A 27,605-nucleotide genomic window follows, 5' to 3' on the forward strand; every position below is an offset into this window, starting at 1 on the left:
AAACACTTTATAGTTTAGACTGTTGGGATCTTGCCACAGCTTTGCTTTGTTTTGTGCACTGCGTGCGTCATATCTCGTTCTTTGGAAGTCAAGAAGCCCTTTCATGTTTTTTTAATACTGCCCAATTTAAGTACAAGCAAACTAGAAATTCCTCGTTGGCCTCTATCAAATGGCGTGTCTCATGATATTCGAGTACCAGAATAGCTAGAAGACAATTGAGGCAGTGAATCTCCTAAAATATTTAGCTCTGTGTGGCCCCAAATAAACAGTGGTTTGGCAGACCCAGTGCAAACTGTTGAAAATTCTGATGCCCTCCTTGCCTGCGGAGGTGAAAACTCTGGTGGAATCTGGTGTTTTGATAGCATGCTGACCGACTTTCGCGGGGAGTACCTGACTTCTAACCTGACTTCTGCTCTCCGTAGTCCACCAAAACCCAAGGACCCCGCACCTGCCCCTGCCCCAGCGAGAAACAGCAATCAGATGACCACTGGCCAGAACCAGGCCCAGACCACGGCTGGCTCCCATCAGCTCTCTGTCGGCCCAGGACACAATTCCGCAGGCCCTAGCCCGCACACTCTGCGCCGAGGTGAGTAGCCACCTTCACTCCTTCCCCTTACGGAGGGATGTGCAGACGTCCTTGGGTTAGCGCAGGGATTCATGGTGCAAGGCTTTCCCAGAGAGCATCTCCATGTCTGTTACAAAATGGCAAGGAGAGGGGCACCTGGCTGGCTTCGTCGGAGGAACACATGACTCTTGATCTTGGAGTCTCAAGTTCAAGCCCCACAATGGGTGTAGAGATTACTTTAAAAAAAAAAAAAAATGGCAAGCAGAAAAATCAGTCATTTAAGAGCAAAATCATTAAAAAGAAATGAACTAATAGCTGAAAGGCAGGCATTTAAGAATGTGTTTAAGCCACAAAGCCTAACAAACAAAAAGTTGTTTCTCATAAACAGTGCTCCCAGTTTTCCAGGAATCTGGTATTCCAGCCCCTCCCTCTGCTTGGAAACCACCCCAGCCTCTGTCGTAGCCAGGTTCTGCGGATCTGCAAGCCACTGTAACCTCTAGATTGAGGCCAGGGCTTTCTGAGTCCTGAGTGCTGTGTGATCTGAATCGTTCCCGCCCATATCCCTACCGTCCTCCCCTCAGCAATTAGGGGGGTTGTGCTAAAACACGGCAGATCATGTCCTCTCTCTGTTGAAACTCTCCCTCCAGTGGCTTCCATGCAGACCTCCCCCGTGTGTGGTGGGACCTGCTTTTGGGCCCTGCACTTATCACGTACCTCTTTCCCCAAGCTTCAGCATTACTGGTCTGCTCTCTGTTCCTGGGATGCACTAAGCGCATTCCCTCTTCCTTTTTCTTTTTTTAAGTTTGTCAGAGAGAGAGAGCACAAGCAGAGGGAGTGGCAGGCAAAGGGGGAGGGAGAAGCAGGCTCCCCGCTGAGCCGGGAGCCCAATGCGGGACTCAGTCCCAGGACCCCAGGATCATGACCTGAGCCGGAAGCATATGCTTAACCAACTGAGCCACCAGGCGCCCCTCCTATGTTTAAGTCTTTAATCCATTTTGAGTTGACTCTTAATTTATGGTGTAAGATAAGGGTCCAGTTTTATTCTTTTGCCTGTGGATATCCACTTTTCCCAACACCACCTGTTGAAGAAACCATCCTTTCCCTATTGTGTAACCTCAGTGCCCTGTCCAAGATCAGCAGGCCGCATATGCATGGACTGATTTCTGGGCTCTCTACTCTGTTCCACACATGGTTCCTTAGCCTTCAGGTCACAGCTCAGAGGTTGCCCACCCCTTGAGCCCTCCCTGTTGTCCCACTCTAATACCCAGCCCCATCTCCATGACTCACCAAGTCTTCTTCTGTGACATCGCTCTCTTTCAGGGCATTTCCCCCTTGATCTGAAATTTTTAAATTTAATTTTTTACCCTGTTGCTTTGTCTTGGGCAAGGTCCACCATTCTCCCATGGCCCTGGCACCCGACTCCCCTGCCTCCTCTCCTCATTCCCTTGGTACCCTTTCATGCCAGGAATGGTCTTTTATTCAGTGTGAATTTACAGTTAATACCACTCAGAATAGAAAGTTAGACATTTTTCTTTTTAAGTTGCTTATGGTAACCAGAGTATGGCTACTATTCCATAGAGTCCTTTCTTTGTCGGCTGCACAGTTATTTCTGTGGGAAAAGGTCTTCCAGGGTCCGAGGTCAAAAGTTCTAGGTCAGCAGAGCAGAGCAGACTTTATACCCTTTTCATTCTTGAATTCTGAGCCCTGTAAGTGGAGAGCCAGCCAGTGTAGGAAGAAGGAAGGAGCTGAAAAAGAGTCCAAGGAGTCCATAGAGCATGGTTTTGAGCCTCTCTTCTGCCAGTTACTGGCTGTGTGATCTTTTGCAAATACTTAACTTCTCTGAGCCTCAGTTTTCTCTACTGTGATATGGGTATAACAATGCCTGTCTTGCAGGGAGCTAGTGGGACTTAAATGAGGCTTAAATGGGACTTAATTTCCCTATCGCTTTTGGGGAAGATTAGTAGGATCTCAGTACATTTTGAAAAATGCTAATGTCTCTCCTTTCCGCCCACCTCTCCCAGCCCAAAACCAGGTCTCCATGTTTTTGATTTCACCCTCCGCAGTACCAAATTCTGCCCTCTTGCCCCCTTGCCCCCTTAGTGACGCCGATCTCAGCTGGTATGGAGAGGGTGGTGGTTTGCTTCATCCCCTCTTAGGGAAATCTAGCTAAGGCAACTCTGCCAGACTTAACTTGTACTTCTATCCAGAGCATATCTGTTAATTCACAGGATTCCAGTATTGGTAGAATTTCTGTTGTTAAAAAAAAAAAAAAAAAAATTAAGCCCTCTAGAAGCCGGCTTAGGGCAAGGGGTCATGGTGCATGTATAGGCAGATCAGTCATGCTTGGGGGTCCCCCTCTTCTAGCTCTTCTTGCTCTCCCCAATTCTTTGGGCAGGCAGGACACTGACAAGTGGGCAGCTCGGTGGCCTTAAAGCATCGATTCCTTCTAGGGAGGTGGCCCCCTTCATTTAGTTCTCTTCGTATTAAACTTTTCAAATGACAGAGCTTGGGGTACCTGGCTGGTTCCATCAGCAGAGCGTACAACTCTTGATCTCAGGGTCGTGAGTTCAAGCCCCATATTGCGTGTAGAGATTATTAAAAAATTTTAAAATAAAAAAAATAAACAATGGGTCTTTAAAGATCTAAAGGTCGGCATGTATATAAGGTACTTTTTTTTTTTTTTTTTTGAACCGTAAACCTCTTGTTTGAGCATAATTTTAGATTTCCAGAGAAGTTGCAGAGGCAGCACTGGTTGTTCCCAAATGCCCCTCACCCACTTCTCCGACTGTTAATGACCCAGGTCCCCAAGGTGCATTTATCACCGCCCAGAAACCGGCCCTCCTGCTTTACTATGGACAAAACTCCATATTTTGTTCAGATTTCACCAGTTGTCCCACCAGGGTCCGTGTTCTCTCCCAGGCCCGCTCCCATCCAGGAGACCACGGTGCATGCAGCCGCCTCTTCTCCTGAGTCTCCTCTGGGCTGTGGACAATTTCTGTCCTCCCTTGCGTTTTCATGGCCTTGTCAGCTTTCGGGGAGGGCCAGTCAGGCATTTTGAAGGATGTCCTCAATTCACGTTTGTCAGCAGCTGTTCTCCTGGTTAGACTGGGCCGGGGGCCTTGGAGGAGGCAGACCACAGAGGTGAATGCCCTCCTGCTCGCATCCTTCCACGGGGAGCTCGGTATCAGCCGTCGTGAGATTCACCTGATGAAGGCGGTGCTGGCTTTACTCACTGAAAGATGTTTTCCCCCTTTGTGCAGCTGTTAAAAAACCTGCTCCTGCACCCCCGAAACCAGGAAACCCACCTCCTGGCCATCCCGGGGGCCAGAGTTCTCCAGGAGCATCTCAGCACCTACCCAGCCTGTCACCAAAGCCAACCACGCGAAGCCCTTCTCCTCCCGCCCAGCATGTGGGCCAGGCCCCCGGCCAACCCTGCACCACCTCGCAGCCTTCTGCACCCCGGAGGTACTCGAGCAGCCAGTCCCCGATACAAGCTCCCAATCACCCACCACCGCAGCCCCCGACGCAGGCCGCGCTGCTGGGGCACAGCAAACCGACTAGCCAAGGCCCGCCCGCTCCCGTGTCTTTGCCCAGTGAGCCTGGACTTGAGCAGCCGCTTCACACCCCTCCCCAGACTCCAACACCCCCCAGTACTCCACCTTTAGGAAAACAGAACCCCAGCCTGCCAGCTTCTCAGACCCAGGCGGTGAGTAATCCCGAGACGGTGCAGCCACACGCCGGAACCTTACCAAGGCCGAGACCAGTACCAAAGCCGAGGAACCGACCCAGCATGCCTCCACCCCCACATCCTCCTGGTGCCCACTCGGCTGGGGATGGCACCCTCACCAACGCTGCTCCCACTGCCTCCAAAATAGTCACGGGTAAGTGAGAAATCAGCTCAGACCTTTCCCCCCTTCCACACTACATTGCAACCAGACTCTCCCCTTTTATTTAGGCCTTGGTTTTCAGCAGGGGGCAGCAGACTATACCCACTGGCCAGATCCAGCCCATAGCCCATTTTTGTAAATAAAGTTTTATTGGGACAGAGCCACTCTAATTTGTTAACAAACTGCCTTTGGCTGCTTTTGTGCTAATGTAACGGTGGTATGGTCCTTTCAGAGAGTATTTGGCTCACAGAGCCTGAAAATATTTAATACCTGGCCTTTGAAGTTGGCTGGCCTCTGACATATAGTATTCATATGTGTTGAAGACCTATCTACATTTACCTTTCTCCAAATATAATGACCTAATCCAGGTGGAAGGTATTGTACAACTTGAGCATGAAATTCATTTCTTAGCGAATTCCCCATTAAGATACTTACTTTCCTTCTAAAGCTAAAAATGTTCCTAGTAAATGAAACATTTCAGATACAACTTTAAAAAACATGATCTGTGCTCATTTGGATGCTCCAGGAAGGAAGGTCTTGGATGCGAGCACATCAGAGTGCCAGTCTTGAGTGTTGAGGGAGGGAAGGATCAAGAATTTCCCATAATTCCTGTGGAAACCTGTTTCGGGTAGTGATGATTGTATACATTTCTGTGGGCTACCTAATGGGCTGTATTTTTTTTTTGTACAGGCAGTCTAGAACATGATCATTTTATTTAATTATGATTTCTTTTAAAAGTTCCACCCTTAGGGCTCTAATACGCTATTTGATTTAAGGATGGGGTGGATGGGGGGGGGCGTTTAATGTGTTTTCAAAAATGGCAGTTAGGAGCTTTGAATCACGACAGCTTAGTTTTAAATATCCTACGTGGAGCTAATTTTAGAGAAGAAGTTGAAACATACCTCTGGGCTGACCAGCTGTACCACATGTCTTCTCTGCTGAAACGAGCCAATGGTATCCCCCAGACTGGTACCCCAAATGATGAGGGTTAACCAATTAGTCTATCTTTTGATAACCCTATTTTTTTTTCAGGAATATACTGCATAAATGCACTATTATAAACGATTAATAATTTCTGATGACACTCCAGCTTTTACTTTGGAAAAAACAAAGCCATATTGGTGTGTTTGTTTGTTTGTTTCCCAATAGATGCCCTCACAGGTGGGGAAGGTTCCCAGGACTAAGGTCTGTAACTCCCCCCAAGCAGCTCGCTCCACAGCCCCAAATGCTCCTGCTTAGCCGTGTTTTGCATTTGTGCTTGTGACTCTGTGCCCAGGAGCAGCTCCTTGAGGCCCCTGCCACCGTTCTGTAGCGTTAGGCATTCCTTACGCTGAGCTGCAGTGTTTGCAGTTCAAGAGGTAGATGTCCGTAGGTTGAGAACCTGATTTCCAGCAACTCTCGTAAGATATGAGGAGTGTGTTCTTTCTTGTTGGTAAGCCTTTCCTAAAGGGTCCTGCTCTTCTCAGGGATTTACCTCTCATCGATGGGCTCATCACTTCCAACCAAAGAGGATGCGGGTACAGTCAGCCCAGAAAATTGTGTTCCCTGTGTCTTGAACTTTAATTTTTTAAATTGTATATCTTAAGTGCAAGTTAACCGCATGGAGCTTCTTAATTTGATGTTTGAAATTCTGAGGACCAAAAAAAAAAAAAATCTTCCTCCAAAGATCCCACTAAATTCCTTTGCATTCCAGCATGCTTACATTTTGCTTTCTTAAACCATATGAGCTTTTCCAAGGGCACTGTGAGGCTCGTCTAAATCCTGCCTTTGGGTCTGCATTTGGACACCATGAGGCTCTCTTTATGGGTACCGTTGCTCTCAAACGCTGAGCTGAGCCTTAAACCTATGGCGGGCTACTTCGACAGAGTATTCACAGCTTTGGTCTGAGTAAGACTTTCTGGAGAAACCAGAAAGGGAAACTAGAGTGCGACCTTTAGGACACAGAGGCGGGCACGGGGGTGAGTCCCCCTCCCCACTCCCTATAACCCAGAGAAGCCTGGGGTTGCCCAACAGGGTGTGGAAGTCCTGTATAAGAGTGAAGTGACTAAGCCCTAATCAACATGTCAGTACTTGGGACACACCAAACTTCCCCTTTCCACCTAGATCTTTCCCTCTTTTTGACAGAAAACTATAAACCAGAATCATGTCTTTTGTTTAATACCATTCTCAGCTCAGGTGTATTTCTTCCAGAAAGTCATCTTACTGATCCAGTACAACCCCATAAGGCTCTGTACTTTATAATTATCAGGTCAGGGAAATTTTATATGAAAACTACTTTTCTTTAAGATATTAGCGAAGTATTTAAAAACCAATCTATGTTATGAACTCCCTACACTCAAATTCCTGGTCACCACAATGACCTCTGTATTGCAGAATTCACTTTCAATTGCTTAAAATCGCCTGGACTGCCCCCGGGAACACACAGAAGGTCAGCATTTAGGGCTCATGAATCTATTATTAACGATGAATGGATACGGCCATTGGGTATTTCAACATAACTTCCGAGGAAGGTGGTTCTTTATGACGACATCATGTTTTTACATGGAAAACCACGGACAGATTCCTAGAAACAGGTTATTTGTTTAGAGCAATTAATCGCCCAAAAGTAGAATTGAATTAAGCCCGGGGCTTAAGATAAACTCTTGGGGGTGACTCTTGCTGCCAGACACCTCTGGCAGCGAACCTGGGCCAGCTCAGCCGCAGCCTGGGGAGAACGAAGGGACTCTGATGTCACTGGAACCTCTTCTGGGTCATTACCGTAGAAAATACGACCTGGCTTTTAGCTGTGAAAGTAAAAGAGTTTACATCTTGCTGTTTTTAAAGTAATAGATTCTAGCCAAGAGTGTTCTAATTTCAACATTTTATTAAATAATTTAGATGTATGACCTGCCATATTCAGTAAGAACTGAAATTGGAATATTTAATGGTAAGGAAAAGGCACCTGATTGGCCAAAGCATTTGTGCTACTTGATGATCATGTTTGTGCACTAACGCCTGTTACTAACCGGGCACGCCCCCCCCCCCCCCCCCCCCGCCTGCTTGCATCCCTGCTAATAGTGCATGTACTAACGGAGGCTGGCTTCGTTCATGCTTGCGGTCAATCACCCTGAGTACAAAGCGTGTCCACAGTGTGTGCCAGGCGCTCACAGGGCTGGCCCTGTTACTTCTCTCACTCCTGTTCTTGTCTATACCGGGCAGGCGTGAGATGTAATAGAAAGAGGACCTTGTAGACTCGGATGTGCCTGAATTAGAATCGCAGCTCTGTGTAATGTCAGACCAGGCACGACCTGGCTGATGAGTGAGAGGGTGATGTTTGTGAGAATTTCTCCTGAAGGGGTGAAATCAGATAAAATAAGAGAACATTTTTCAGTTCTTAATATACATGGAGTCTTAAGTAAACGGTAGCCATTTATGATCATTTTTATCTTGGGGAAAAAAATAAGTGCTGAGAGTTACGTATTAGAGTCATATATCAACGCTTTGAAAATTCATATGCCCAGACACAGCCTTCTAGGGCTGGGGCCCCGTCATCCCTATTTAGATTCTGATGCACTGTTTGGTTTTCCCCATATCAGTTCTTTTGTGGGTTAAAAAGACAATGCTCAGGAGTAAAAGACATTTCTTAATATTTTGTGATATTCCATGAGTCTGAGAATATCCATGAGGCCCCCATCCTCTGCACAATGGTACGCCGTATCGCTCTCGGGATTGTCCTTAAACAAACTCAACACTTCACTAGTTCTCACGGTGTTCTTTTTTAAAAATTAACCTCTTTTTATATCCTGAAAGACATGCATTTAAAAAAACTAACCATAGATATTGAAGGAGATTTGGAAACTAGAAATAAGAAGGCACTATTTGTATTCTATTTGTTTCTCTACTCTAGTTTTTTCCCCCCTACAAGTCCAGGGAGTGTATGATTCTAACTATTTTGCATATATAGATTCGATCTTGCATTTTTTGGTTTTACCTTACATTCTATGCTCCTTTCCGTGTTCTGATGGAGTTTTGACAACCCATCTTTTCCAATGAATGTCTAACGTGAAGCAGATGGATTTTTTTTTTTAGAGATTTTATTCATTTATTTGAGAGAAGGACAGAGATCACAAGTAGGCAGAGAGGCAGGCAGAGAGAGAAGGGGAAGCAGGCTCCCTGCTGAGCAGAGAACCTGATGCGGGGCTCGATCCCAGAACCCTGGGATCATGACCCAAGCCGAAGGCAGAGGCTTTAACCCACTGAGCCACCCAGGCGCCCCCAGCAGACGGATTTTTGCTCAGAGTTGGACATTTCAGTGGCTTCTGCTTCTACTTGCAGTTTATTTTTAACAACTAGACATCAGCATCATGTCAAGGTAAATATTAGAATCTTTGTAAAATAACCTTTCCCCCCTTTTTGCTGCAATGAACCAGAGTGTTTCAGACTCCTGCGTTATTTCCTCAGAAGCTGCTGCTCTGTCAGGACGCTTACCCGCGGACGCAGAGTCCTGTGGGTCGGAGGGAACGCACTATGCCAGTGAAAACCGGGCTCCAGGGTCCAGCCCATCTGGCTCTGATCCTGTGTGAGGAGCTGAGTCTCTCAGCGTCCCCCTTTCTTACGTCTACCCTGGTTATACTAGTGCTGCTTTGGGGTCATTGCACAGAGGGCCAGTGAGCTGACACGATGCTGCGTGTGTAGCCCCTGGGACCATGTCTGGTGTGTGGTAGCTGCTCAGTGGTGCCACCGTCGTGACGAAGAGTCGTCTCCTTCTGAAAGTGGCTCTGCACACACGCTGATTCTTCCTACTTCTTGTGTGTGAACAGATTTGCTGTCTTCTTTTTAAACATGGTTCAGGCAGCCTGGCTTGCTCAGTGGGTAGAGCTGGTAACTCTTGATCTCAGGGTCGTGAGTTCAGGGCATGGAACCTACTTAAAACTTTATTTTTTAAGATTTTATTTATTTGACAGAGAGCGATCACAAGTAGGCAGAGAGGCAGGCAGAGAGAGAGAGAGAGAGGAAGGGAAGCAGGCTCCCTGCTGAGCAGAGAGCCCAATGTGGGGCTCGATCCTAGGACCCTGAGATCATGACTTGAGCCGAAGGCAGAGTCTTAAGCCACTAAGCCACCCAGGTGCCCCAAAACTTTAAAATTATAATAAAATCATAAATAAAAATAAACTCAGCTGCCTTTAAAAAAATAAAAAATAAAAATGGTTCACGTAAGGGGCAGGGGGGTAGGGCTGGGAAATAATGTACCTGCCAACCTCAGGCAAACCAGGGAAGCTGGCAGGAGGCCTTATGCTCCCACCACATGTTTGTCCCCCTCCCGGTGTAGAATTTGTGTGTATTCATCATAAATAGAGAATGTCAGGAAAGTACAAATCCAGAAATTATATGCAGTGGAAAGGAAGGAAGGAAAAGGATCTGTCCTCTGAAAAGGGTCTGTGGCTGATTGGTGTTGGTTTGCATGGAAATCCACATATTAACAAGTAGAAATCTAATCAGCACGTACAGAACCTTTGCGTCACGCGTCCCCCACCAGGCATGGCAGTTCCATAGTCTCTGATAAACTCTTTGGGCTAAAAAGAGACGCTGACTGGTTGCACCATCTGTCTTGTTGGGTTAGGGATTGAATTTGCAATGGATTTCTCGTACCAGTCTTGTCTTGGAGACCTGACTACTCTGCCTGAGGCTGTAGGAGGGGAGGAGTGGAAAGATGGTTGAGCTGGAGGTCCCTTCGTCATTTACCGGTCCAACTGGCCAGCCACAACGTTTATTGAGATTCAGCTATTAAGCAGCTACTGTTCTAGGCACCGGGGATGCCCTGAGCTAGACAGACACAGTCCCTGCTCTCGTGACTTCCTTTCTGCTGAGGTCAAGTCCGAGACATTTGGATCCCTATTCTGTGCGCACAGTCCACCCTCGACTGCACCGCTGGACACCGCAACGCAGCACAGTTCAGTCGGTTTTACAGTGATTGTAAGACTGGAATTGTCAAGTGCATTCAGCACTTGAACCCTCTCACGCCTTGGCACCTCCACACATCTAGAAATTTCTCTTGAGTTGTGGTGCACAGGAAACCTGAAGAGCTGGGGCCGCCAACCCAGGAGCCCTTGTGAGAAAAGGTAGTAGATAGATCTTGCGGCTCAGAACTGTAGGGTTGTGCACGAGCAGGAAACAGTCTCAAAGCAGTGAGCCCCCCCCCGCCCCCCGCCTGCCAAACGCACATGTGTGTGCCCCCAGCCTGCATGGAGAAGGAACAAGTGAAAGAGAAATTATGAGTAATTCTTAAACATACTGGGGAGACTCCCAGCACACTCTAGCCCGGCACCGTGAAACTACAGCGAATCTGAACCTCTCCCTTCTCTCCTGCACCCGTCCTAAAACCTCTAACCAGGCCCTCACAATTTGCTCAAACACACACCTGCTGGGGAAACAAATGCTTCTGTCTTGATCCGGGGCCATCTCCCCCACTGAACCCCCCGACTTCATTAAAGCTGGGTCTGGCTTGTTCACTGTTGTGCCGTCTCAGGTAGACACTCAGAAAGTACTTATTCATGAATGAATGCATCTGAGCCTCTCCGGCCTCACGAGGAGGACGGCCATGACAGGTGAAGATGTCTCTTGTGGGTTTTGAGGAGTGAGGGACTGACGGCTTGAGGATTCTGGTTGCCCTCTCACTAGAGGAATTCCCGCCAACATAAGACATGAAAAAGAAACTGGAGTCTAAGTCTTAGCAGGAGAAGAGAAAATCGGTATTTGTGAGAGGCTGGTGATCTACCTCAGTGATTGTCACCCAGGGGTTGACAGGGGACATCTGGCCATGTCTGGAGACACCTTTGTCACAGTGAGGGTGAGAGGGCTGGCTGCCACTGACATCTCATGCATGAAGGGCAGGCCGGCTGCCACACATCCCACAGGGCACAGGACAGTCCCCCAGCCCCGACTGACCCAGCCCAAAATGTCACTGGCGCTGAGGTTGACATAGCATGAATAACAGGAGGACGGACTCCTGGGCCCCAGAGGAGGGGGCTCTGTCCAGTGAGGCGCACCTATCCCGGCAGCCCTGATTTGTGAAGAGGTTTTAGTTAGTGTGTGAGAGGCTTGATGCAAAGAATGAGGTTTCCTCTCATCGGGCAGAACGAGCGCCCCCTGCAAGGGCTGCATGTCTGAGGGCTCTGGGGAAGGGCCACCAGAACCAGGAGGTAGTAGGGCTGTGCCACTCGCTGCCCTGGGGTCTGAGAGGCTTGACTCAACTTCCAGGGGCTGACGGTGCCTGTAGTGAGCGAAAGTGTGTGTGCATGGGCTGACTCGGACTGTCCAGCTTCTCTTCTAGAGCACCGTCGGGCGGCCTCGTGGCATTACCATACGCTGACAGCATGTCTCCTGTTTTTATCCAGACACCAGTTCTAGAGTTTCAGAGCCGCTTCGCAGCACCTTTCCCGACATGCATTCAGACTCAGCCAGCAAAGACCTGCCTGGACGCATTCTGTTGGATATAGACAACGATACAGAAAGCACCGCCCTGTGAAGAAAGCCCCGCCCCCTACCCAGCCCCCTTCCACTTTGGAGCCTGGAACCGGGCAGGTGCATGGTTCTCTCCGCAGACCAAACAGTGAAGAGCTTTCAGTGAAGGGAAAAAGAAGGTCTGGCATGCAGGCCTTTGCCTTCCCACAGCCTCAGGAGAAGGTGGAGGCTGACACTTGAAGCTGAATGATCTGTGTCTTGAAGAAGTTGGCCTTCTTTACACGGGAAAGAAATCATGCCAAAAAAAATTTTAAAAACATTTTAAAAAGAAAGAAAAAAAGAAAAAAGAAGTACCTGGAATGGAAGGAGTATTACTGCCGAGACGTGCATAGGAAGCTTTGTCACTGCCGTTGAGGCAGGCGGCACAAAAGGCAATTTGGAATGAAGAAGAAGTAGTGCGTGAACAATCTATTTAATAAAATACATGCATTATGCAAATCGCCTACTTCCTGCTACTTGGACTTTCATTCTTACATATTAGGAGGGAGGTTCTTCCCCTTCACCATTGCTGCAGAATCGTTTTGTATGAAGTATGGTCGTGCCTCCCCAAACCCCTCCAAACCGCGAGCATTGATGGTGACTGCTGGATCCGTCACCTCAGCAAGCTGGATGTGACTTGTGCCTTGTTGGATCGCCAGAATGTAGAAGGAAATGTACTGTTCTTTTTTTTTTTTTTTAAACAATGTAATTGCTACTTGATAAGGACCTGAACATTATTCTAGTTTCATGTTTAATTTGAATTAAATATATTCTGTGGTTTATATGAAAACTTTATAATTCTCGGAAGCAAAACTGTGGCTTGTGTGTGTGTGTGTTTGTGCGCGCGCATGTCATCTCACCAAACAGAATTTGGCTGAGACATCAAAGATCCCTGTGCCCCCAAAGTGCTTCTTGCACTTAATAATGTCATTGAAAATATATACCTATAAACCTATTTCCCCCGTACCTTAAATTTATCTTTGCCGAAGGCTGACTCTCTTCCTCCTCAGACGCCATCCCCCTGCCCCAGGCTGTAGATCGGGCTCCCTGTAGAGACCAAGGGTGTTGGTGTCGGTTGCTCATTGGCCTTGAGCCCCGTCTCCAGGGAGGCCACTGCCCACAGTCAGGCAGTTCTGTGGCACCTTGGACGTGCTCCCTTTACAGCTCTGGTGCTCAGGAGGAAAGCAAGATGCCATGCTTGCCAAGGAGATGGTGTGGGTGCCTGGGGACGAGGAAGGTCCGTGCTGGACATTCTCCCCCGAGTGGCACACGTGTTTTGTTATTGCTGGCTCCAAAACACAACACAGACCCTCTCTATTTGAAGAATGTTTCAGTTTTCATTCTCCTTCATTTATTAAAATCTCCCAACTTCAACAGCTCCAATCTAAAGAAAAATGATAATCATTTGATTTTTGTCTGCGTGTCAAAGGTAAATACCAAACCAAGGCTACTGCCCATCTTTTTTTTTTTTTAATATTTTATTTATTTATTTGACAGAGAGAGAGGTCACAAGTAGGCAGAGAGGCAGGCAGAGAGGCAGGCAGAGAGAGAGGGAGAAACAGGCTCCTCACTGAGCAGAGAGCCTGATGCGGGGCTCGATCCCAGGACTCTGGGATCATGACCCGAGCCGAAGGCAGAGGCCCAAACCACTGGGCCACCCAGGAGCCCCTACTGCCCATCTTCTTGAATGGGCGAGGCCCAGAGTGGCGCATGGGGGTCGGCTTGTGTTCAGAGCCATAACCGCATCATGGTAGAAGCATCTCCAAGGTCCTGCAGAGAGGTGATTACCCCTGCTTGGACAGTCACCACCTCACTGTCCCCTTTTGGCACAGACACCATCAGAGAGGAGAGGTTTTATAATGTAAACTCGAAGTGGCCATCCCTGCTCAGCAGGAGGGTGCTGATGTCCAGGAAGTTGCTGCTGAGTGTCTGGTCCCTCAGAGCTTTCCTCACTGTGGCACTTGCTTCTCGTTCTGGTATCTGGGAAGTAGACCAGAGGGGGTGCCCTAGAATCTTGTGCTTTAAGAAAATCACGGAAAGGGACGCCTGGGTGGCTCAGTGGTTTAAGCTGCTGCCTTCGGCTCAGGTCATGATCTCAGGGTCCTGGGATCGAGTCCCACGTCCGGCGCTCTGCTCTGAAGGGAGCCTGCTTCCCTCTCACTCTCTCTGCCTGCCTCTCTGCCTACTTGTGGTCTCTCTCTGTCAAATAAATAAAAAAATAAAAATAAATAAGAAAAAAGAAAATCACGGAAAACTGTGTAATTCCCAAGTGCTGGCATTGACTGTTTCTCTGCTTCAAATTCCCACAAGGCTGCTTCCCCTCAAACAAGTGGCCAGAAGGATGGGCCATTCCACAGCAAATCTCTACTGGCCGAGGGACTGTGGGCCTTTGGATCTGAAGAGTGGCCAGCCCTGTTCCATGCAGTCCCAGCCATCCTCCTTTCTCCATTCTGGGCTCTGTTGGGGTCTGCCAGAATGACCCGCACGGGCTGTGTCTGCCACGTGCACGGCTAAGATCAAGGGCAGGCCCACAGAGCCAGCCCTGATGCCATCCTTGGGGTGGCCCTGCACCTTGGCCCGTGATTCCATTCCTGAGATGAAGCCACTCCTTCACCCAAAGTCAGCAGGAGTGGAAGGCGAGTGGTGGCCTGTGGGTCCCATTCCCTGTACATTGAGGGTGAGTCGGGCAAGTTCAAATGCCAGCGCGCTCGGCCCTGGCGAGGGGCCTGCTGCCAGGCTGGGAGGTCTAGTGGGTCTCTTCACTTGTTTATCCCTCTGAATTCCCCCTTGGTGTTGCATGACAGACAAGAAGACTGAACAGCCTTTTGAGAAGAGGCAGCTTTGACACTTTTCTCCCCCACCTTCTACCCCTCATTCCCTTTTAAGAGGAAAAGAGCTAAATGTCACGTTGAAAATGGCCCGTGAACTCCTTTGAAGCCTCACGGTAAACAAACAAAGCTTTATTATTTATTCCCTTTCATTACAAAAACAAGGCTCGGACAACAGACTGGACCCCTGGGGTCACCCCCACATTAAGCAAAGTAGCCCCAGAGAAAAATAGCGCAGCTAACGCAGACGATGAGGTTGATGTCCAGAAGGGTTTTTACGAGGGGGTTTTCTTCCAAGGAAACTATGACCGGTTCCACCGTGCTTGGGGGCTCCTTGCCCAGGCTCTCCATTCCACAGAGCCACAAGATGGCTCGCATCACTTTGGACTGCTTTGGGGTCGTGTCACCTAAAAGAACCCAAATGAAGGTCAGAAGGGAGCAGAGGGGCCGACCAGCTGTGTTCCGTGCCCAGTGAGAAACATTTTCCATACCTGTTCTGGGAAGGATTCATGAGCACCTTAATCTGGAAGAGTGCTCTTCTCAGACTCGTCATCGTTTTCAGATGAGAAGACGGAGCCTCATCTGACTAACTGGGGTGAAGCCTCGCAGCTGGTAAGCAGTGGCAGAGGTGGGTTTAGAAGCCACATCTGTCTGATTGCCTCCTCTCTATCACACTGTCTGCCTGGAGGCCCAAGGCAGGGAAGGGCACTCTTGTGGCAAACTATTTCCCCTTTTAGAGCCGGGGCTGCAAGCTCCACGGCCTTTAGGGCCAGTCACACGGTCAGGGCAAACCACTTTGCTTATTAAACTTGTCAAAATATGAACCAGAAAAGATTCTCTCATTTTTCTTAAACACATGGCCTTCTGGGTCTGTCCTTGGATTTCCATCATTAGGTTGACATGGATTCATAGCCACAGAACGTTTGTACATGTATATTGACAGATGTAAAAGGCCACATGTGATGGTAAATGACAGCCCATGGCTGCAGGGTCATGGTGCAATAGGGATGGGTGGGGACCTTGGCTCACTGAAGGGCACAGCCCAGTCTGAGGGGCCGGCTTTCCAAGCTCTAGACAACATTAGTCATGCAGACATGGGGGCCTAGAGTTGTTACATCTTCCCATGTTTCAAAAGGAGATGGAAATCTGGCATTTTATGTGAAATCTCCCAAGTTTTCAATGTCAGCTCACCTTTTATTGAAATGGCAGGTGGACTACACCACAGTATGTCTACAGGCTGCCAGTTTGAAACCAGCATTTTAGAGAAAGCCAATAGCATTCCAGCCTGCCTGGCGGGATCTCATGGGGACTAAGGGAGCCGTGTTTCAGCAAGCCACTCAACACCCACTTGCTGTTACTGCTCTCCACTGAGCTTCTGTTGAAAGTTAGAACAGACACAGGGAGTCAGGGGATGCTAACATTCCAAGTACACTCCTCTTCTGGATTGTGATTTGGTAGAAATATCTCCCCTTAAACACCTAATGCTTCTTGGGTTTCTACTGTAACCGAGGAGAGGCAACTCACAGCTGGGGGGTTTGGATATGTTTTCTTGAACAATCTCCAACTGGATGTTTGTGATGCTGGCCTCTGGTGTCCCATTCTGAGAGACAGTAAGAGGCCGGGGAGTTGGTGGTGGCACCTGCTCCTTCTGGACCATGGGGTCATGACGAGTAAACCAGGTCAGGCGGCTTACCTAAGGAGCAAAGATGGATCAGATTAGGGTCCCCTGCTCCACCCCATGTTGAGCCTCACGTGTGAGAATGCCTGCCGTGTTACTGTACGTCCAGTAAGCTCCAGCTCCCTGCGCTCTGCACAGTCAATGGACATTTCCCCCACGAAATGGACATTCCCCTGGCTTGCTTTCTTCAGCAACGCTAATTCTGTTGGGATCTCACCTTCCTTCATTCTGGCCCCCTAGAGCTTAACCCTAGCCTGGGGCTTTTGGTGGACCACCCCCCTCCCCCATCAGCCATTCAGCACGTGCATTTCTCTAGCCACGGAGACTGAACTGGTTTATGGGTAAACATGTGTCAAGCTAACTGCATCAACAGGAATCGGGAACCCTTCTGGAAATGCTGGGACAAACGTGTTTCTGCTTTTGCTTGATGAGTATAAGATAAAATCCCTGGAAACTGCCAGTCCTGCATGGCACCTAAAATTGAGGCAGAAATGAAGGATGGATTTGGATGGTCCTCTGTCCCAAATCAAGCTGTCCCTTAAAGCCTAATCCTGGACATTCCATCTTCTTGAACAATCAAACCCTCTTCATTGAGGCCAGTTTGGGTCAGTTTTCTGTTGCTTGCAGCCAAGGGTCTCAGTGGTTATACAGTATCAAACCCAAACGTACCATCTCCTTGGAGGGCGACTCTGTGAACCAGCTCACAATGGACACGGTGATCAGAGTCACTGCAGACAGAACCATGGAGAAATAGAGGTAGTGGACATCCTTCACCACAGCGGGGCGGTCATCTGGCTGGTCACACCGAGGCTGCGGGTAAATGAAGTCCAGGACCAGCCGAATCAAGCCTAGGAGAAGGCCCAAGATCAGACCTGAGAAGGCCCCCTGCAAATCAGAGCAAGGCCATCTTAGAGATGTCCAGGGTTACAGGGCAGCCAGCCTGGGCCTCTGCAGACCTCGACAAGCCATTTCCAAGAGTTTGCCTTTCTAGGGATGGTTGATGTAGGGGTCAGTAATTTAAAAAGGATTGGAGCCCCTTATCTGTTTATCTTTCACACATAACTAAATATTCATGTGTAATATACTCATTCCTTGTAAATTTAGCTTCCCTGCTTCATGACACAATGCATCCAAACAGAACCCCCGTGGTTGCTCTTCAAAGGCCAGCTGGCCCCCTTCCCACACCTCCATCCCTAGAACTCATCCTCTGGAACACCACCCATGTCATTAAGACATCCTCATGGGCGGTGCTTATCCAGAGCTACCTTTTCATTGGTCCGTTTCCAGAAACATCCCATGATGAAGACCACGGCGACGGGCGGCTGGAGGTAGGAGCTAATGGATTGGATGTAAATGAAGAGCTGGCCTCCCTGGCTGGCCTGGACGACGGGGATCCAGAGGATGGAGACCAGCACCAGCAGCAACACAAACACCCTAGTGCCAGGTGGAGAGAGTCCCTTGTTAGCATATCGCCCCCGGAAATACTTCCTGCTCTCTCTCTCTCTTTACAGCTTTATTGAGGTAGAATTTACATACCACAAGTTCACCAATTCTAAGAGCAGAATCCCATAACCAGGCAACACAATCAGGTTTGATAACATCCATTATTCCAAACAAGTTCCTTTGCTTCCATTTACAATTTATCCCTTATCTACTCCTGTTTCTATGGGTTTGCCTTTTCTGGACATTTCATAGAAACAGGATTCAACAACATGTGGTCTTTGGCAGCCGGTTTCCTCCATGTGGCATGCTTTTGGGGTTCATCCACGCATCATATGTAATCACGGTATGTCATTCGTTTTTATTGTTGAAAAACACTCCATTGAATGGATCTACCATGACACGCCACTGTTTATCCTGCAGTGATCAGTGGATACTTGAGTTGTTTCTACTTTTCTCCTCTTATAAACAAAAGCTACTGTGAATCCTTGTGTTCGAATTTTTATGTATTTCTGGGAATGCAATCTTTATGTAGACATATGTTTTTGTTTCTGGGAATGCAACTGCTCGGTCATATGATAAGCTGTATGTTTAATTTTTTTTAAAAGCTGCCAAACTGTTTTGAATGGTTGAGCCATTTTACATTCCCACCCACAGAGTTGGGAAGGTTCCAACTTCTCTATCTCCTTGTCTCTCTTTCTGATTATATCCATTCTAGTGGGCATGTCATGGTATCTCCTTATAGTTTTCTAGGATTGCAATCTCATTTTGTAGATCATTTTATATCACAAGTCTTTGTAAGCTATGTGGCTTGGAAATAGTTTCTCCTTATCTGTGGCTTATCTTCTCATTTCCTTAATGGTATCTTTTGAAGTGAAAAAGTTTTAGCTTTTGATGAAGTCTAATGCATTTGTTTCTTTTCCTTTATAAGTTATGTTCATGCTGTCAGACCCAAGAACTCTTTCCCTAACTCAAAGCTGAGACAGACAGTCCTTGGGGGCCCCAAGATGCTTATTAGCATGTATTTTACGTAAGTTTTGCATACCATCCATTTTGGTCCCTTTCGTTCCCCACATTAGATTTCAAGACCTTACAGAAGCCTTGGTAGGAAAACCCCCCGCACCCCACAACCCCGCCCAGTCCCCAGAACCTCTTCCTCCCTTTTACCTGGCTAACTCCTATTCATCCCTCAGGTCCCACCCACTGCAGGCTGGGGACTCCTCTGAATCTCTACATCTCCTGACTTCTCCTCACAGCACTCACTCGGGTTGTAGTTTCTGTTTAATTATCCTAATTATCTTCAGCTTTGTGAAAGCAGAAACTGAATCTTTGCTTTCCCCTGCTCTGTGTCCAGCCACCCGGCACATAGTAGGTGCTCAGTGAACATCTCTTGAATGAGTACACAGAGTGCTAATGAACCTCACCTTTGCCATCAGAGGAGGCCGAGCCTCCAGGATGAGTGGCTCATCAGTGTTTGCCTCTGAGTGGGCTCAGCTTCCTCCTCCCTGGGTTTCTAAACTTCTCACTCTCCTTCCCCAGTCCCACTCAGTGCAACCTTACCTGCCTACAATCATGAGCTCTTTCTCTGATGCCCGAGGCCGGATGCACTTCCAGAGGTCCATGGTGAAGATGGTGCTGGCACTATTAAAGATGGAGGTGAGGGAGGACATGAGCGCCGCCACCATCACAGCCATCATGAGCCCACGGAGCCCTGGGGGCAAAAGGGAGGTCTATGGGCCTCAGGCTTTTCCTGCTAACTGCCCCTGCCTCGCTCATGACCCTGGTACCCCAGGCCCATGGTGCCAACTGATCCCAGTAGGTGCCACTGGGAGGAGGCAGAACTTGGGGTGGGAGCTATAAGGAGGGACCGGGGCTGGAGGGGGGCCATAATCAGGACCTGGGTCTTATCTGAGGCCTCTGGCTCTGGGGCTCAGTCCCTCAGCCCAGAGCTCATTTCCTCCTGCTGCCTTCCCATCCTGTCCTTCCCTCAGATCAGGGCCCAGCCAAGGTCTTCCTTTCTGGGCACTCCAGGGGACTCCATCTAGGGGTGAGTGGACATTACCTGTGGGCAGGAGTTCCAGCACAAGTTTGGGATATGCGATGTCAGAGCAGCCGGAGGGGTTGCTACAGACCTTCAGGCAGGTGTCTGGATCTGCACAAGCCACTTGATCTGTGGGAAGAGACAAGGTGCAGAGTGAGCAGACAGACCTCTGAGCCCAGGCCAAGCCACAACACGGCCTGATGCAGGCCCACGCCAGGAGACAGGATGACTGTCTATATGTGTACAGCTCGGTGAAATAAAAAAGGAGCCTAGACTTTACAAACCATTACCTTCTTACTTAGCCTTGCCCTATCTGTAAAATGGGACAGCAACGTAAGTCTACTTGGTACGATTATCCTGGGGGTTGGCTGAGATGACATACGTAACGTGCTTGGCCCAGAAGCCGCTAGGTAGGAAGCACTGAGTACAATTCAGCTGTTATGACTGTCACCCTAATAAAGCTGAGACACCTCGTGGCCATTCTCTACAGTGTCCCTCATCAGGATGCATCCCCTGACCCCCCCAAGGGGACACATGCCATTCACATCTTGCCTACAGTTCCTCAGGGGTGCACTGGAGAATGCCATTTCCCCCACATAGGATGATTATTTTCCAAATCCCTCTCTCCTCTAGCTCCTCCAGAGCTGTTCTCCTTTTAGGCTCCTAACAACCCAGCTGTGCCGACTGGATGTTCCTGTCTTCCTCTTCCTGCATTTCTGTATCGGGTCTTTGCTCTCCTGAACAGCATTCTGATGTTCTGGCGTAAAACCACCCAGCCTTCCTGGCACCTGGAGTTCTTCATCTCCTCCTACTATGATGACGAACACATCCCAAGCATACAGGCCTAGGCCTCCTACTTGGAGTCCAGAGTGTGTCACAGAGCAGGTGCTCAACAAATTTCTGAGGGACAGAGGCTAGCTGTCACTGCGCTCCTGAATGAGGGAAGAGATCACTTTCATGTTGCACAGACAAAGAACCAGGATGTGGGACCTGAGTATAAATATCCAGCAAAGTCAAGTCAGAGGCAGAGTTGAAACCCAGGTCTCCTGACTCCCAATCCAATTTTTCAGAGAGAATACCAAGAGAGCACCTGCTTTTCTGTAATGAGTCAGGCAGGCACCCCACCCAAGGATTCATCCTGGCCACTGGGACCTTCAAAACTCTGTATGGTCTCGGGGCGCCTGGGTGGCTCAGTGGGTTAAATAAAACCTCTGCCTTCGGCTCAGGTCATGATCCCAGGGTCCTGGGATCGAGTCCCGCGTCGGGTTCTCTGCTCAGCAGGGAGCCTGCTTCCTCCCCTCTCTCTCTGCCTACCTCTCTGCCCACTTGTGATCTCTGTCTGTCAAATAAATAAATAAAATCTTTAAAAGAAAAAACCAAAACTCTGTATGGTCTCAAAGGTTTGGCCCCTGTGTCTGAACGATACCATTCTCGTCACCTTCTGACTTCTTCAGCTCCTGGTATCTGAGCTAACAGCGCTCCTCACCAACACCCCAATGCCTACCCAATACCACTCACCCCAACTGGGTCAATGATTACCTCTCAAGTCTCCTCCACCAGGTGGACTGAGAAATAACTCCCATAAATCCCTCCAGGGCCCCATCTGCTCAATCCAAAGGCTTCAGTCCTTGCTCCTCATTTTGAAGGGTGATGGGCTGTCTGTCCACCCATCTTGAACTTCAGCTCACAAGTGAATGTGAACCCCTCCGCTGCTCATGCTAACTTCCTGCCCAGTTCCAGTGCAATATCAATGGCACAGAGACCATTTAACTGAGACCTCAAATGTGGATGTTTGACAGTATCTCCACATGAGCTTGTATACTTAGTCTCTGTATTTTTACCTGCTAATTTAATAAATGTAAACACTTAAAGGACACCACAATTTTAAAATGCAATATTGTTCTATCTTCATTTTCTTTTTAATATAATGGAAGACCTAAGCAATGGATACAGCCCTGGGCCCTTTCAACCACTGGGAAGTCCACCGGCAAACCGGTCGTCATAAAATTCCTCCAGGTATCGTTATGTCTTCTCAAAGGCTGGGACCCCTCGTCTCACTAACATCCACCAATGGGTGCTGTGGCCACAATTAATAATACAGTTGCTGCAGAACAGAGGTAAATGCCCCAAAGCTCTGGTTCAAAGCTCAGACAAAATTAAGACTGTAGACCAAAAGTGGAATTTGAAGAGAAGTCCTGAGCAGAAACAATCTTGAGAAAAATGCTTCTGACAGGTCAAAGTGCCTGGCTTTTTATGGCTCTTCTGAGAAGCCTTAAAAGAAGATAAGGGAAGAGTTTCATCCCCATGCTTAGAATGTTGTAAGGAGCCCCCTAGTCAGGCAAAGGTCTTATTCACATTCAGATTATATGGGCTTTACCTCTTTTTGTCCAAAGGCTCCTTTTTAAGATTTATTTACTTTAGAGACAGAGGTCGATCCCCGGACCCTGAGACCATGACCTGAAACCAAGAGTTAGTCGCCCAAACGGTTGAGCCACCCAGGCACCCCCAAAAGCTCCCCTCTTCAAGGTACACTGAGAAGGAGCAAGACTCTCCCTGGGATATTTAATTAACTACATAGTTTAACCTTTGGTTGTTAAGTTTAGGTTGGTTAACCTTCCAGACATGCACCCTTCAGCCATGAAATGTGACAGACAGAGTTTACAAAGCATGTTTGTGGCAGTTGTCCTTGTCTGTTCAGCTTAAAGAATATATTCATTCAGGGTGCCAGGGTGGCTCAGTCTGTTAAGCATCCGATTCTTTTTTATTATTATTATTATCTTTTTTGTTTATTTTCAGCGTAACAGTGTTCATTGTTTTTGCACCACACCCAGTGCTCCATGCAGTACGTGCCCTCCCTATTACCCACCACCTGGTTCCTCAACCTCCCACCCCCCACCCCGCCCCTTCAAAACCCTCTGGTTGTTTTTCAGAGTCCATAGTCTCTCATAGTTCATCTCCCCTTCCAGTTTCCCTCAACTTCCTCTCCTCTCCATATCCCCATGTCCTCCGTGTTCTTTGTTATGCTCGACAAATAAGTGAGACCATATGATACTTGACTCTCTCTGCTTGACTTATTTCGCTCAGCATAATCTCTTCCAGTCCAGTCCATGTTGCTACAAAAGTTGGGTATTCATCCTTTCTGATGGAGGCATAATACTCCATCGTGTATATGGACCACATCTTCCTTATCCATTCATCCGTTGAAGGGCATCTTGGTTCTTTCCACAGTTTGGCGACCGTGGCCATCGCTGCAATAAACATTGGAGTACAGATGGCTCTTCTTTTCACTACATCTGTATCTTTGGGGTAAATACCCGCAGTGCAATTGCAGGGTCATAGGGAAGCTCTATTCTTAATTTCTTGAGGAATCTCCACCCTGTTCTCCAAAGTGGCTGCACCAACTTGCATTCCCACCAACAGTGGAAGAGGGTTCCCCTTTCTCCACATCCTCTCCAACACACATTTTTGGCCATTCTAACTGGTGTCAGGTGGTATCTCAATGTAGTTTTAATTTCAATCTCTCTGATGGCTAGTGATGATGAACATTTTTTCATGTGTCTGATAGCCATTTGTATGTCTTCGTTGGAGAAGTGTCTGTTCATATCTTCTGCCCATTTTTTGATATGATTATCTGTTTTGAGTGTGTTAAGTTTGAGGAGTTCTTTATAGATCCTGGATATCAACCTTTTGTCTGTACTGTCATTTGCAAATATCTTCTCCCATTCCGTGGGTTGCCTCTTTGTTTTGTTGACTGTTTCCTTTGCTGTGCAGAAGCTTTTGATCTTGATGAAGTCCCAAAAGTTCATTTTCGCTTTTGTTTCCTTTACCTTTGGAGACATATCTTGAAAGAAGTTGCTGTGGCTGATATCGTAGAGGTTACTGCCTATGTTCTCCTCTAGTATTCTGATGGATTCTTGTCTCACGTTGAGGTCTTTTATCCATTTCGAGTTTATCTTTGTGTATGGTGTAAGAGAATGATCGAGTTTCATTCTTCTACATATCGCTGTCCAGTTTTCCCAGCACCATTTATTGAAGAGACTGTCTTTTTTCCATTGTATATTTTTTCCTGTTTTGTCGAAGATTATTTGACCATAGAGTTGAGGGTCCATATCTGGTAAGCATCCAATTCTTGATGTCAGCTCAGGTCTTGATCTCAAGGTTGTGAGTTCAAGCCCCACACTGCGCTCCATGCTGGGCATGGAGCTTATTTAAAAAAAAAAAAAAGAATATATTCATCCTAAGGATATTAGTTGGATCAGTTAAGCTACAACTGAAACCAACAGCCTTATCGGTCATTAACCCACCATTGGGTAACAACCACCCATCTGTCTTGGGTTAATTAATCAACCATTTCATATATGGTGTGGGTTCTCATATCAGTCCCTCTGATAGTTGACATAAAGGATGCTTCTGGCAAGGTCCCATCCAAACAACACGAAGTCTTCTATTTCCAAATGCTAATATTCACTGAGGGCTCACCATGACAAATAACGACTATCCATATACATCTCATTGTATTCTTCACAACTCCAGGGGGAAGAGATGGTATTATGCCTATTTTAAGGACAAGTAAATTAGGCCCAGAGAGGCGAAAACACTTCCCCAAATCAAATGGCTAGTAAATATCATGGCTAGGTCTCATACCCTGAGTGTATTCCAGAGCTCAGATGGCGATGATTGGGTTTGTAAATGGGTACACTTCTAGACTTGCATTTTATTGTTTGAGGGTGGTTTTGCTTCTCTCTTAATTTTCACTATGGTTCCTTTCAAAGTGTGTGCCATTTCTCAGATGGATAAGTGGAAGAAGGTGTTCTTCAGGCTCATTACATCTCAGGATTGGAGCATCCTTTTGGGTGGCTTCTGGACCCAATTGAAGATTCAGGGGGGAGCTGGAAGAGCAGACACAGAGGGAGACATGGAAATAGGAAGGTAGAGTGGCTTGGCCTGGAGGCTGGCACTTTAGGCAAGGGCTTCTCAGTCTTCTGGGGAGCTTGTCAAAAACAGACCACTGGGCCCAAACCTCAGGAGATTCCGATTCAGGAGGTCTTGGACAGGGCCTGAAAGTTGGCATTTCTAACAAGTTCTAAGGTAACATCGTGCTGCTGGGCTGGAGAATACACTTTGAGAAGGACTTGCCCAGGTCTTCAAACATACCATGCCGACCTCACCCTCTCCAACCTACTTCACTCTCAAATTCCTTTCACTTATTGTTAGTACTATATGCTAGAGTGTTTTGATTTATATCTTATCTTGCTTCTTCATGAGTACCAGACTCATCTGTTACATTCAAAAGTCCTTAGAGACATAGAACATGGCATTGTTTCACTTATCATGATTGCTGATTGACGGGCTATTAAGAATGATGATCAAGGGGGCACCTAGGTGGCTCAGTAGGTTCAACATCTGCCTTCAGCTTTGGTCATGATCCTGGGGTCCTAGGATCGAGCCCCACGTCGGGGTCCCTGCTCAGTGGGGAGTCTGCTTCTCCTTCTCCCTCTGCCCCTCCCTCTGCTGGTGCATTCTTTCTCTATAATAAATAAATTAATTAAATCTTAAAAACAAACGAAGAATGATGGTCAAGGTGCTGTGATGGATCTTTGATTTTCCAGACACTGACCCAAAGCTTAAGGTGTAATTTACTAAGGCAGACAATAGCATGATTAAGAGCTGGGCTTTGGAGGCAGATGTAGCTGGGTTCCAATCCCACCCCACCGAGCACCAACCAGGTTAACTTTCGGCAAGTCACTTAACCTAGGAGGGGTCTAGATTGCTCCTCTTTATCCCCAACATCCTACCCATCATTAATCTTGTTGTATCCACTCTGAAATGTACTTTGAAACCACCCAGGGCGCCTGGGGGACTCAGTTGGCTAAGCGTCTGACTCCTTATTTCAGCTCGGGTCATGAACTCAAGGTCATGAGATCTAGCCCCACACCAGGCTCTCTGCTAGGCATGGAGTCTGTTTAAGACTCGTTCTCTTGGGGCGCCTGGGTGGCTCAGTGGATTAAGCCGCTGCCTTCGGCTCGGGTCATGATCTCAGGGTCCTGGGATCGAGCCCCACATCGGGCTCTCTGCTCCGCGGGGAGCCTGCTTCCTCCTCTCTCTCTGCCTGCCTGTCTGTCTCCTTGTGATCTCTCTCTGTGTCAAATAAATAAATAAAATCTTTAAAAAAAAAAAAAAAAAAAAAAAAAAAAAAAAGACTCGTTCTCTTTCCCTCTGCCCCTCCCCACCAAAAGAAACAAAGAAATCCCCCATACGGATCAACTGTTGCCTCACAATCAATGGACGTCACATTTACTTATTTTTTCTCTTTGTGTGTCTCCTCTCCACTAGAATGTGAGACCCACAACAGCAGGGATACTGTTTGTATTAAGGATCCCCAGGTCTTCCAGATTAAGGCCTGGTAGTTCACTGGCTCTCAAATAATTCAATGGACACATGGGAGAATAAATGATTGGATGAAGTTCAGTTTCCTCATCTGTAAATGAAAAGAGCCCTAACACTACCTACCTTATAAGGTTGTTTTGAAGAATAAATAAGATAATACATAAAATAAGAATAAACACTTCTATAGTGCTTACTTCAAGCCAAGAACTGCTTTAAGCCTTATGAAGGATTATTCCCATTTTATGAGTGAGGGAACAGTGGCAAGTGGCTTTCCAAGGTGACACGGCTAGGAAGTGGCAGAGCCAGAATTCTGGCTGCAGCATTCAAACCAGAGTCCATATTCAGAAATACCACACTGTAAGACTCTTGTCCTGATGAAGGTAGGTTGTTTAAAGCTAGTTCTTTGTTCATATGTCAAGCCTCACCCAAAGCTGTATATTTTCCATTAAGTCAGCACAAATCCCAAATCCCAGTTCTCACTCTGACCTGGCTTTTCTCAAGTCTTGTGCACCTTTCCTGGAAGCAGGACCAGTGACTCTGGGTTCTTCATGCCCTCTGGGCTGGAGAAGGGGGAAGCGCAGAGTCTAGTACACAGCACAGCTCCCCCCGTTTTCCTCCCCTAATTCTTTTCTCCTAGGGCTTATTGTTTAATAAGCAATTATTTTGTCAAAACAAAATTATTTTGTCAAAACTTCTAGGCCATCCTATCCTTTCTTTACCTGAGTATGACATCATGTAGCATAAAGTGCAGGGGAGGGAGCACTCTACCTTACACTCCCCTTTGAGTTAATAACAGCATTGGTGGTGGGTGCCTGGGTGGCGCAGTCGATTAAGTGATTAAGCAGCTGCCTTCAGCTCAGGTCATGATCCCAGAGTCCGGGGATCGAGCCCCACATTGGGCTCCCTGCTCAGCGGGGAGCCTGCTTCACTCTCTCCCTCCTGCTCTGCCTACTTGTGTTATCTATCCCTCTGTCAAATAAATAAATAAAATCTAAAAAAATAAATAACAGCCTTGGTGGATATGGGAGGAAAGCTCACTGATTCAGAAAAAGAGGAGCTTTCTTCCATATAGATCAGCAGTTCCTGACATCACAGGGACTCCCAATAATACCCGTCCTCCAGTCCTGTTTACCCGCACAGTGCAAATCTCATCACTTTACCACACTAAAAATTCTAAGGTAAATATTCTAGAGGCTTTGACATCCCTGGTTTTTGTTAAGTACCCCCAAAGGGGTTCCACTGGGCCAAAATAACCAAACAACTTGAGCTGAAATGAAGTACTACAAAGCATAAGAGGAAC

The 27,605-nt window shown here is 47.5% G+C and overlaps 2 protein-coding genes across 11 annotated transcripts in view; one reads left to right on the forward strand and one right to left on the reverse strand.

Moving 5' to 3' along the window:
* The window catches only part of ARHGAP17 (Rho GTPase activating protein 17), an 86,186-nt gene extending 73,473 nt beyond the window's left edge, over positions 1-12,713 (forward strand). For 3 of the 7 annotated variants that reach the window (XM_045994197.1, XM_045994201.1, XM_045994202.1), the window contains 3 exons: positions 423-586; positions 3,826-4,446; positions 11,826-12,713. In XM_045994197.1, coding sequence (XP_045850153.1) covers positions 423-586; positions 3,826-4,446; positions 11,826-11,956 — 916 coding nt within the window. In that variant the 3' untranslated portion in view covers positions 11,957-12,713. Of the gene's footprint in view, positions 1-422; positions 587-3,825; positions 4,447-5,601; positions 5,638-7,329; positions 7,379-11,825 lie in introns of all 7 variants that reach the window. The other 4 variants (XR_006816745.1, XM_045994199.1, XM_045994198.1 and 1 more) reach the window with 4 other exon arrangements.
* Positions 12,714-14,875: 2,162 nt separating this feature from the next.
* SLC5A11 (solute carrier family 5 member 11) overlaps positions 14,876-27,605 on the reverse strand; it is a 50,409-nt gene continuing 37,679 nt past the window's right edge. For 3 of the 4 annotated variants that reach the window (XM_045993082.1, XM_045993083.1, XM_045993084.1), the window contains 6 exons: positions 19,940-20,047; positions 19,438-19,588; positions 17,703-17,871; positions 17,107-17,322; positions 16,284-16,452; positions 14,876-15,166 (listed from right to left, as the gene is read on the reverse strand). In XM_045993082.1, coding sequence (XP_045849038.1) covers positions 14,964-15,166; positions 16,284-16,452; positions 17,107-17,322; positions 17,703-17,871; positions 19,438-19,588; positions 19,940-20,047 — 1,016 coding nt within the window. In that variant the 3' untranslated portion in view covers positions 14,876-14,963. The remainder of the gene's footprint in view (positions 15,167-16,283; positions 16,453-17,106; positions 17,323-17,702; positions 17,872-19,437; positions 19,589-19,939; positions 20,048-27,605) is intronic. The other variant, XM_045993086.1, reaches the window with a different exon arrangement.

Source organism: Meles meles, chromosome 21, assembly GCF_922984935.1.
Source record: "Meles meles chromosome 21, mMelMel3.1 paternal haplotype, whole genome shotgun sequence".
NCBI lineage: Eukaryota > Metazoa > Chordata > Mammalia > Carnivora > Mustelidae > Meles > Meles meles.